Genomic DNA, 11,818 nt, shown 5'->3' with positions numbered 1-11,818 from the left:
TAGTCCATGGTGCATGTGTGGAAATCAGGAGGCAGACTTGAGGACTAGGTTCTCTCCTTCCACAGTGGGTTCTGGGGAATCCAACTCAGGTTGTCAGGTGTCTGAAATAAGAACTTTTATGTGCAGAGTCATTTCACATATCCTGAATTATTATTATTGTTATTATTATTATTATTATTATTGTTATTATTATTATTATTTATTTTTAAACAGACTGCTACACTAGCTCGGGGTGGCTTGGAACTCACTAAGTATCCAAGCCTGGCCTCAAACCTTCAGTAATCCTCCTGTCTCAGCCTCTGAAGTACTGTCATAGGAGGAGGCGGATTCAGTGCCAGTTCATTAAGGCGGGCCGGAAAATATGAACATACTCGCTGACTGAAGACAGGAAGCTGTGAGCACAACTTTCACACTGGTTTCAGTTCAGCCCTTGATAGCGGCCCAAAGTGTCAAATTAATGACACTCATGAGCAGAAAAGATCCTTCCAGACAAATAAATCGTGAGATGTTGAGTGAGGGGGCAGCAGGCTTCTGGTGGCTGTGGTCAGCAGGCACTGTAGGGAAGCCATGACCAACACAGAAGCTTCAGTGTTTGCATTTGGTGAAAGAGGACCCGAGGCCTCCCTGTAACACCAGATCAGCAGAAGGCACTCTTTGGTATAAGTCCTTTATTATTGAGTCCGCTAGCACAAGGCACCGAGCTTATGTTGAGGTCAGTGGAGAGGTGCACCTTACATCTGAAGTTTCACTGTAGGCAGGTTTAAGGCAACTTCTGTCTCTGTAGAAATCAGATGTCTCACATCTATGGGCCTGCTAGATCCAGAAGCCTGCCTGGACTCCTAACAATGGGCTCCCTGGAATTTCTGTCAGTACTGGCATAGAGTAGAAGCAGGCTTCACAGGTATGTAAGCAGGAGGGGAAGGGTGAGGGAGGCTTGATGTCCGGCTAGACGTGCTGGAGTGACCAGGATGCAGCAGGGCCACCCAAAGGCACACAGAAGAAGGTGGAATCTGGGACTATAAGGGGTCCCCTTCCAGGAAGAAGACCCAGGCATCTGGCCAACTGGCCAGTCATAGTCTCAGTAGGGGCAGGAGTGCTGAGCATGCTCTGCCAACAGGCATTGCGTGACTGGTTGTAAACCACTGAGTGGCTGGCTTCACCTCACCCTCTCTGTGGACGCAGTGGGAACAGTCTCCAGCAGCTCCACGTGTGACTCATGCCAAATGGCCTGAGGTGACTTTTGACCCTGGAGGGTTCAGACATCTGAAGGAAGGTAGCAGTGGCCTCCTGGGGTCTACACTGTGGTTTAGTGTGGTTGCCAGTCAGTGGCATCACCACCACCTGGGAACTTAGCAGGAATGCCAACTATTGGATCTGGCCTTCTTTAGAGCAACTATGGGGAGGTAGCATCCTGTTCTGAAGGTTCCCTTGGAGGTGCTGAGGGGAGAGCAAGCATAAGACACGTCTCACCAGCATGGAGGGCACACGTGCCACCTGGCACTCACAAAGATGGCTGCTTTTTCATCTGAACAGCTTCAGCCGCCCTCCCTTCGCTTGCCTCTTTGCCCCAGCCCAGCAGAGCCAATAGGCAGAGGGCACTTTCAAAGCTGGAAGGGTTCTAACTGATCTGTCCATTCCCTTGACTTTAAAACCTTGGAAGCTATCCAGACTGGCAGATCCTGAGCTCACAGTGGCTCATCACACTGACCTACTGCACATCCTCCCTACAGCCCATACCTTCAAATATGAACCTCTACGGTCATTCAAAGCATGAGAGAGCTCAAGACAGAAGCCACCTTGTGTCCACCCCAGAGCCTAGAAATAACACGTTTAATATAGCAGAGCGAGAGGGGCAAGAAGACAGAGAGGTCCTTGCCTGAAGGGGAGGTTCGGCATCACCAGCCAGGGCTAGAGCTACCTGGGGTAGCTCTAAGATAAGAGTGGATATAATCCCTTATGGGGCAGGGAGAGAGGTTTCACATCCCAGCCAATGATCTTCACATGGGGTGGTTCCCATCCATATGGAGGCCGAGCACTAAAGAGAATCCCTGCTCTCACTATAATGGCTGCAATGCCCCTCCCCCGAGTGTGGCCTGGACCATTCCTAGGAGCTCTGGCCCCCTTAGCTTCTAAAATAAAATAGGTGTCTGCTTCAACAGTGAATGCATGAAACTGCTGGCGTTGGACATGGTGGTATGGTTTGGCCATACCACCTTGGACACTATGTTCTTGAATGCCAAGCTGACAGCTGGTGCTGGGGGAGGAGGAGCTTCTAGTCCTGCTTTCTTTGAGTCCACCTGGCTGGTGCCATGACAACAGCCATCACCACTGATGTTCAGCTCGACCAAGCCTTAGTTTCTTCATCTGCAGAATGGGGACTATAGCACATCCCATTGGTGTCACTGTGGATAACATGTTGAAGGAGGCATACAGGTCCTCAGTGAACACTCCCAAAGCAATGTCAGGGGTGCTGTGGGAGATGGGGGCACACCACTGGGAGGGAAAGGGACAAATGTACGTAGAACCCCATTTTTTTTTATCAGAGACTAAGGTCATCCTTGTTCCCCAAACACTGGCCACCTGGGGCATTTGGGGGCATGCTGTGTTTCTGAGGTAGCCACTTTGAGCTTAGGGAAAGGTGACTCATGCTCAGGATATGCTGACTTCAGCCATGCTAAGTTCAGGGCCTGGTGTGGGACCCCAGTATGTCTGTGCCGACCCAGGACTGAGGGTGACATTCTATAGGTCTGTCCTTCCCTCTCTCTAAGGAACTCAGTAATACCCTCTGAATAGGGACCTGTCCCTAGGGATAAATAGGAAGAAATATCCTGAGCATTGGACACACCTCACTACAGATTCCATCCTTGGCTCCAGCCTTTGCAGTTGCTGGACCAAACCTGGCCTACTATGTGTTCCATGTCCTCTAGCCCCATCTTGTCACCAAGGCTGTTGTGATCAAGGAAATCACATTTGGGGCTGTCCACTCACTCTGCAGCTCTGACTGAGGCCAATGAGCCATGCTCTCCTGGACCACCTCTGCATCAAGGCTGTAGAAATGGTACCCACTTGTCACCTCTGTCCTCATCTCCCTGAGGCCACAGTGTCCCTTGTACACTATTGTTTCCCTCAGCACCTCTTCAGGAAGAACATGGTTTGGGCCCCACACCTTTTTTGTCCTCAATCTCCCCTCTGTATGAGTCTACAGAGTCTATAAGCTTGGAGATCAAAGCTAGTCTTTGAATATCTGCAAGAATCTGGGAAGACAGAGGGTAGCTAAGATTGTCTCTTGGCCATGATGTAGTTTGGAATTGTTGGGAGTGTCTTCTTTTTACTGAGTTTGCACAGACAACCCAGGGCCCTTCAGGCAGGTGACATAAGCAAGCCTGGGCTTCATGTAGCCCCTGGAGAATCCTGGAGTGGAGAGGCTGGCTTGATGAGAGCCTGATGTTCCCTCTGTTGATGCAACTACTTCCTGCCCTGCGAATGGAATTTCAAAGCAATGCTGGTGACAGCAACCAGTGGCCGTTAGTCTACCCATGTACGACTGGGAGCTCATCTCTCCCCAACAGCCGACCCAGCTCAGCAGGATCTGGATGCTCTGCAGTAAGAACTGGGTCAGGTATAAGGCAAGTTGTGAACAGTTTGGTCAACAAGATGCCACTGGTTCCTGGGGGAGCTGAGGCTTGTTATTGTGGAGAGATGAGCGGGACCCACTGGGAGCAGAAGCTGGATTGGAGTCCTGGTGTGCAAAGCTGCCCGAAGCAATAATCACTGGAGAGGGGTCCCCTATGGTTGTCTCTGAGTTGATACCTACTCCCAACCTCTAATTTTTTCTAGGATTTTCTTCTGTCTCCTTTAACGCCTGGGGAGTTCTTCCTGAACAGTCTCTTTTTCATTAGTGACTAAAGAGAGAAGCAGAGGAGAGAACGGTGTCTACTCTGGGAGAGTGGAGAAGGATGCAGGGAGCACAGTGGACGGGAAACAGTGGGGTCACGAAGGCACCAGGAAACAGGGTACAGGCAGTGTAACTCCTTCCTCACGGCTTCCTCTCCTCGGCAGCTCTGACTTACCAGCCCGAGGTGTGGTCCACTGGGGAAGAGTTTTACATTCACTAACATTTTATACCTGCCATTCTGGGAGTCAAGACTGGGAACAGAACATATCCCTGGGGGCTGGGGCTCGTGATCATTGGTGACTCTCTCTAAGGTGCCACACACCCTGCTGTTACCAACCTGCCTCCTTAGTGCCCTGTCCTGGTGGCTCCAACAGCTGGCTTTAAGCTGCCCCATCTTAGACCACTCCTGTCCTAGGCCCTACAGGAAGGGCATGACCAGCTATTGTATGGGAAGATCCGGAAACCAGCTAGGTTTTGGAGGAGGTGAGCTAACCCAGTCTTCCCAAAGCAGAGAGCTGGGTGGGATCCCGTGCTGGTGGGAATCACATACCAAGTCTTATAGGAGTCTTGGAGGGACCCATCTGCCAGCCTTCTATCCCAGACTCAGGCAATGAGAAGGTGCAGAGGAAGCTGAGCTCTGGCCCTCCTGTAGTACAGTGTTTCATGCCTGGCAAAGGGCTCTGGCTGCCTCTAGTCAGGACCACCCCTTGCCAAGGATCCTGGCAGTGAATGAGTGCTAATAAATGGAGGAGTGAGCCAAGGACCCTGCCCAGGTGGGACAGGCAGGAGCCACAATCACAGGCACTTGGTGGGCTCTGCATAGGGTGGGGGCAGTCCATGACCCAACTGCTGACTCTGTAGGCCTGGTTCAGGATGTGGGGACGAGGGCCCTTGTGCAGGGTAGTCAGCAGGCTACAGGGGCCTCCTTTAATAAAAGTGTTGTTGGAGCCTTCGGTGGAAGCAGCAGGTGAGGACCATCCCGCAGATCTGCCAGATGCAAAGAACAGAGAGCAAGGAGACATGAGAAGCCCATAGGCTGCTGGCTGAACGTGGGAAGCAGTTGCTCACACTGGAGAGGGCTGGATATTCACACCCCTTTGGACCCTGCCCACCTGGAAGGGCCTGTGTTTCTCACAGGCTCCCAGGAGATGCTGATGTGGCAGGGGGAAGCTCTGAGAAGTGCTCCCCAAAGAGTATGACTGCTGTAGCCTGAGTACACAACACATTTCAATTCTGTGGGTCTGGTTGGGGTCCAGTGGCTGCCATCCTTCCCAGTACTCACCCAGTTGGTGCTACTGGCCTACAGGCCTAGAGGTTCTCTATATACATGCACATGACTCTTCTGTGACGACATGGCCGCTCCCACCAGAGCTGTCTGAAGCATCTCTGCTTCTTGCTTCCTGCTGCCCCAGGGTTCTAGAACCAAACCAAAGCCCGCCACAATTCTGGGAGGATCGCTCAGTGTTCCTATGAGCTCAGTGTGGAGACTCTGGCATCCCGTCTTCTGGTACCCCTACTGGATCCACAGGCTGAACAAGGACACAGAGCATCCTACCTGCCCAGTATATAGTTCCCATTCCCAAACTACAGAGGAACTGTGTTCTCCACCCCATGCTCTTTGCTCTCCCACCCCTGAAGCTGCCCCTTCCCCTCTCCTCCTTCCCATCTAGGGATGCCTTGAGGACAAGGAGATGTGGTTGCGTCAGAACAGGTGCCCCATTGCTGTCATCCTGGTCCTGACGGTGACAGAGTAGTGCCTTCATCTCCACTCTGTGTGAAAGACAGGAACCCCGTGTAGTGGTCCCCCAACTGTCACATGGCACAGGGGATGAAGTTGAGTGCTTCTAGGTGAATCCTGTCTTTCCCTGGCTTATCCTACAGATCTGGCCTTGGCTGTGCAGGCCTGGGTGCTGATGGAGCTCCAGCCAGAGTAGGACTAGACCCGTGAAGATGAGCATAGCCCGAGGCAGCTGTCTGTCTTCTCAGGTTATCTTCTGGTCATCATGGACCGGTTTATCTCTTTACCTTCCTGGTCACTCCCCTGCTCTAGGCCCAACAGGGTAAACAGCTGAGGCTACATGTGCTGCTTTCGGCTTTAGCCTCATGCTAAGAGCCCTGCTAATCCACCTCAGGGGCTCAGACTCAGAAGCCCAGAGGCAGCTTAAGAGGTTATCTCACCTCCACTGGCTTTAAGCAGGCATGGTCACAGCAATCCACAGACATGCACCCAGGGATTGTGGCATGCTCCTGCCTCATCTCATGGTTGGATGCTTTCTCCATGGGTTATCGGGTTCTTTTTGATGCATACAAAGGGGCAGGCTGGAGGAACCTCTTGGACTGGTCTATCTGTGTTGTAGGCTGTATCCACCTCTCAGCATGCAATTCACTCTAGATGGTCTTGCAGGAGTCAAACTCCCTGACATGCATTATTTACTTGAGATGGGTACCTTTAACAATCGTAGCAAGTGCATGGGGTAAGCACTGTCATTAAAACATGTCCAGGCACACATATATGCATATGCCTACATACTTCAGCCTGAACTCTATCTACGGAAGGATACATTCATTAGTGTGTGCACACATGCATGTATACATGCACATGTTGCTCACCCTGAATTGCATGACATGTGCGCGCGCGTGCGCGACACACACACACACACACACACACACACACACACACACACTCATGCATGTATACACACCCACCCTGAAGTATCCAGAGGGTAAAGGAGAGGAGCCCATGAGGTACCAAGTGAGTACCAGTTTCTGCCTTTTGGCAGAGGTCACAGAAAAGCCAGCATGGGAGGTTCAAGCAGCCAGCACGGGACATAAAACAACAGAGAGAGTGCAACATAGCCAAGGGTAGCCTGTCTCCTGGGTTTGGCTCCTGCCACCAACTCCACTTGCACAGGGCACAGGGCTCCCTTGGGGAGCTGATCCGGACAGCACTTGGCGACACGTGGGCATCTTTAACAGGGAAGCTGTGATACTCTTGGTTTCTTAAGAGGCTTCTCAGCCAGCACTGGTGGTCTTCAGACAGCACAAAAGAAGGGGTGTGACCCACATGACCCTTCCGTCCCAGTCTCACCTGGCTCTAAAGCACACCAGCATTCTACCTGTGGGCTGTCAAGGTAGGTTCTATTTCATCTGAGCACCTATAGGCTGTGTGACCTCGGGGTGGTAATGTCCCTCACTAAGCCTGTCTTAGCAGACAAGATTCTTCCCAAGTTAGAACTTCTCACATCTAAGAGAGGCTGGCGGGGCCTCCAGGACTTAAATGACTGACCGTGTGAGGCAGTCAGGCCTTTCACACGCTGGCTGCTCCTGACTCCCCACTCACTCTGTAGCCACTTCCTGCTACAGGGTTGACTTCTTGTCAGCCCGCCTCAGAACTTAGTACCCATCGCCTCCAGGAATTTCCCCTGGCCTCAGGGGTGGCCAAGGTAGCTTTCATTTTTCTCCTGCGAATCCGACACACCAGCGAACACTGCTTGACTGCAGGGCAACGTCCTGTGTTCTTGTCCGCCCCTTCCCCAGAGATGAAAGCCTCCACACCTGCCCTCCATGGGCAGAGCACAGCCGCTACAAAGCCATGCACAGTGTGCCTCTGAGCCTCCTCAGAGTGTCCTCTGGGTGGGAGGTGCCTCCTCTGTGTGTGAGGACAGCCAGAAAACATCCCTGGGCTACTATAACCTTTTTTAAGTTTCCCAGATAGAATATTCTATAAATTACTTTCTAAGATTACACCAGAGTGGAAAGCCACCCACAAGAGAGGAAGCCAGTGGAGAAGAAAGAGCACCAGGAATAGGAGGCCTGGCTGGCTCTGCCGCAGTGGCTGTGTGATCCTCAGTGACTTTCCATCTCTCACACTTGTTAGTCACATTCAACATATGTGAATAAGAAGGGGGGCCCACAGCCCTCCGCCCTGAGTGAGCACAGGTCTGATTGCCTGACATGACCCTCGGTGTATGGAGCCACACACTGAGGCCACGGCAAGGCTGCGGATGCTAGTGAGAAGACCAAGTGTGGGCCCAGAGGACAACCTCTCAGAGTGGGGGGCTCCTGGATGCTAGTGAGGGGAGCAAGTGTGGGCCCAGAGGACAACCTCTCAGAGTGGGGGGCCCTCCCTTTAGCACTCCTGTGCTCAGCTTCCGCTCCAGCTTGCAATCACAGAGACAGCACTCTGTGAAGGTCACTGCTGGGCCAGTCCATCTGCGTTCAGAGGCTTCTGATGGGCCTCTTTGTAAATTCTACCCACAGGTCCCACCTTGCTGCTAGACTCCCAGAGACGAGTCCCCATGTGACTTTCCTCTCGAACATCCTAAGCTCCATACCTTATCTTTAGCTCCAGTTGTCTCCTCTGGAGTCCCTGAAATATGAGGGAATTTGAAGATATACCGAGGTCTGGCGGATGCCTTGGCCATTGAATGTATATATACTGGAGCATAGCCCTGGGCCTTGGATGGTTTCAAAATTTGTCAAGGGATCCCAGATGTGGCCAAGGTAATAATTTCTTCTGAGCACACATTTCAGGGTGCAAGTGTCATGATTTCCCCCTGGCATGTACATCTTGGTTGACATGTCCGTGAGGCAGTGATGGACAGGCCACCAGACACCTGGCTGAGATTAGAGTGAATAGCCTGGTACTTCTTGCCTCGTTTCCAGAGTTCACAGACCATCTGTCTAAGGTGGCTGGTCAGTGAGGTAGGAACCTTACCAGAGTCTCTGAGCCATGGAAGCATACGTTGCTAAGGGATGGGATGGAGCAGCAGATTCCAAGCTGTTCCGGAAAGTATATGTGTACCTCAGAGACATGAGGTCAGTGGGTGGTGGCCCTTATACGTGGTCTCCCTATTGTTTCAATGCCAACAGCCCTGCCTTCTGAGCCTAACAGACCCGTCTCCTATGTGGCAATGTCCATTGGATGTTGCTTTTTAAAATTTTGTCCAGCCTCTCTCTCCTACTGATAAGGACACCTCTGACCTGGGTGATACCCTGACCTTGGTGCTTGTGTGTGTGTGTGTGTGTGTGTGTGTGTGTGTGTGTGTGTGTGTGTGTGTGTGTGTGTGTGTGTGGTGGGGTGGGGTGGGGGACTGGTGTCTGCTCTGGAGGAACACTGCTCTTCTGGGGAAGGGCTGATTTGGACCCTTTCTCAAGGCTGCCCTGAAGGACGGGGTAGTTAATGTCTGTATCCGGCCAGTAGAGGGCACTCTAACCGAGGCTTGGTCATTACCAGCCTCTGCTCAGTGGCCCGCAAGGGAGAAACCTAGGCAAGGGGTGAGATACAGAGTCATAGTATAGAGCGGTGTCATGGTCTGCAGGAACATTGCCTGCCCAATGACCTGGCCCCTGGACTTACACAGCAGCACTGATCTGTTCTGACTTTGGGCTCTAAGCATTTGCAGCCCTGTGCCTGGACTTCCGGTTCATTGCCTTTGGCTACTACAATTTCTGCAAAGGCCAGGAAGAAGTGGACAGAGGTGGACCAGGCCTGGTCAGTGTCCTTTTAGGGTAGTCCTCTAAAATTCTGTGTGATGGGTCTCAGGAAACCTCAATGAGCCAGAAGCTGGAGTAATGGGTAACCTCTGCCTGGTCCCCTTAGTAACTCCTCTGGGTTCACTACAAGGGAAATAAATGCAAAGAAGGGATTGGTAGTGCCCCTGGGTTTCCTAGCCTAGCAGCAAGGAAACCAAGGAGCCACTGGGGAACTTTGGAGAGATGCTGGACCTGTGTAGAAGTAAAAGCTATGAGCATTTTTTATGGGGTACCTGCACCTGCTTGGCAACAAGGCCCATGATTTGCACGTGTGACCAACCACCACAGGAGGCAGAGGTGGTTTCATTTTATGAACCACTGAGGTTCAGAGATAAAATAATTGGCCCTGGGTCATGTGGTCCAGCTCATCAGTGGCAGAATCAAGAAGGCTCTCCCCTGAGAGGCTGGTGACTTTCCTCCCAGCATGTGAGGCTGTACCTGGCAGCCCCCAGTCCCCCTGGGAGGGGAGTGAGACATGGTCTGGAGAAACTGGGAGTCTCCTCAAGCCAAGTGACATTAGGCTTTTATGCATTTCCTTCCCACAGGCCTCTGTGTGGGGCAATGCACTTGGGAACGCCAAAGGCCAAAGCCAGGAGCTATGGCTGCTGGTTTAGGTGGGAGACCTGTGTATAGTCTCTTTGGGTTTCAGTTCTCGGATCCGGGAAGTGTGGAGAGTACTTTGTCCACCTGGCTTGGGTCTGGGATGAGGATCCATTAGAAAGAAGCATCTGGAAATGCTCTAAGACCACAGAGAATCAGATAAAGCCAGCTGGCACCTACCTACAGAGGCATGTGCATGCACCAGGCGCCCTGTGTGGGCCATGTGCAATCCTGTGCATCCCTGGCTCTTATGTAGGCAATTTGAGAAGAGGAAATGGGCCTCATTTTGCAGATGAAGTTGAAGGACAAGGCAGGTAAGCACTGGGTCAAGATCATGTAGAGCTAGAGCCAGACTGGGACCCAGTGTCTAACTGTTCAGCCCCTTCCCTTCTTGGGATGCCACTTTATAGCGCTGGGGTGGGAGGGGCAGAGCAGGGCAGCGGGATGCCTAGGCCCTTGTAGAAGGGTGGCCACCACATAGCTCCCACTATTGGAAGGAAGAAGGGATACACAAGGGAAGGACCAGCTCAGCCTCTGAGGACTCCCTCCCGGCTCCTCTCCTAAAGTCCTCTCCTAAGGTCCCTTGACTGGAGCAAATGATGGCACTGATGCTCCCTTCTTGAATGGAGGCTAGAGGAGGGGCATGTAGGGAGAGGCATAGAGAGTAGAGTGCAGCTTTGCCCATCCTCAAGAAGATGGGCGCATCTTCCTGGAAGCATACATGAACATACATGGAATGATGTCAGGTACAAGCATGTATATGTGCACAGGCAACTTAATCACACACATATGCACACACTCTATATCACATACACACAGATACATGCAGCTAGTCAGATGTTTACAAACCCAGCAGGCTATGCTGTGCACACAGGGCACAGGCTACATACCTGATCCCACGCTCAGGTCAAGTTGTTCAAAGCTCTGGGAAATGAGACCAACAATGTGGTCCATCCTTGGTTGGGAAGGGAAAGGGAGGGGACAAGGGTGGGGCAGGGCTGGGCTTGCATGTGCGAAGCATCAGCTACTTTCCCCAAGACCAGTGTCGGAGATGTCAGCTGAAGGGAGACATCCTCTACTCCACTTACCTGAAGACAGGCCACCCCGATGCCCACTGCACCCATGAGCAGCAGGTGGTCAGCCAGGAACTGCTCCAGCTTGGCCATGCAGCCTCCCTGCAAGGTGGAAAGTGGGTTACTCAGGCCTTAGCCCAGCAACAGGCAGGGGGAGGGGGAGAATGAGTGACCGTCATCTTGTGTGCAGCTGAGACTGAGGGATGCCAGCCTTGAAATTTCTCCTGTCCATTTGGAGAGCCTCAGGGGCCAGGCCACAGTGTCTGAGACTTCCAGGAGGACCTGTTAGTTCTTAGCACTCTGTCCAACCTTGGAGTGCCCCAGGCTCTGTGATCTCAGGCCATAGCTTATGTTTTACTTTTTCACACCTGCCTGTGGAGCTGGACTTTGCAGGGGTCCTCCTCTAGCCCCCAGGTGACCTCAGCACTTACCTCTACCTTGTAGATGTTGGAGGGGTGGGCCCGCTGGCCACAGCGCACCACCACTGTCTTGCAGCAGCTGTCCGGCACCAGGCGACCCTGGGCTTCCTGAGACAAGATGTATGTGCTGTGCTGCCAATCGGCTGAGCTGTTACTGCCGCAGCATTTGAACTGAGAGGAGGAGATGAGGCTGGGGTGAGAGGGGTCTGTGCGGCATCCTGCCCCTGTGGCCCGGGGCCACTATTCAGGTTTTATAGCCCCCCTTTCCTCTGTGACTTCCCTATCCCTTTGGAGAA

The 11,818-nt window shown here is 52.5% G+C and overlaps 1 protein-coding gene across 4 annotated transcripts in view; it reads right to left on the bottom strand.

The window, feature by feature from the left end:
* Positions 1–274: 274 nt before the first annotated feature.
* The window catches only part of Tspan11 (tetraspanin 11), a 67,489-nt gene continuing 55,945 nt past the window's right edge, over positions 275–11,818 (bottom strand). For 2 of the 4 annotated variants that reach the window (XM_036181317.1, XM_036181320.1), the window contains 4 exons: positions 11,535–11,693; positions 11,119–11,205; positions 10,921–10,954; positions 275–4,882 (listed from right to left, as the gene is read on the bottom strand). In XM_036181317.1, the coding sequence (XP_036037210.1) occupies positions 4,800–4,882; positions 10,921–10,954; positions 11,119–11,205; positions 11,535–11,693 (363 nt within the window). In that variant the 3' untranslated portion in view covers positions 275–4,799. Of the gene's footprint in view, positions 4,883–5,177; positions 5,312–10,920; positions 10,955–11,118; positions 11,206–11,534; positions 11,694–11,818 lie in introns of all 4 variants that reach the window. The other 2 variants (XM_036181318.1, XM_036181319.1) reach the window with 2 other exon arrangements.

This window comes from Onychomys torridus, chromosome 3 (genome assembly GCF_903995425.1).
Source record: "Onychomys torridus chromosome 3, mOncTor1.1, whole genome shotgun sequence".
NCBI lineage: Eukaryota > Metazoa > Chordata > Mammalia > Rodentia > Cricetidae > Onychomys > Onychomys torridus.
Note: the sequence above shows the minus strand (reverse complement) of the source record. Positions and strands in the feature narration are given on the sequence as shown.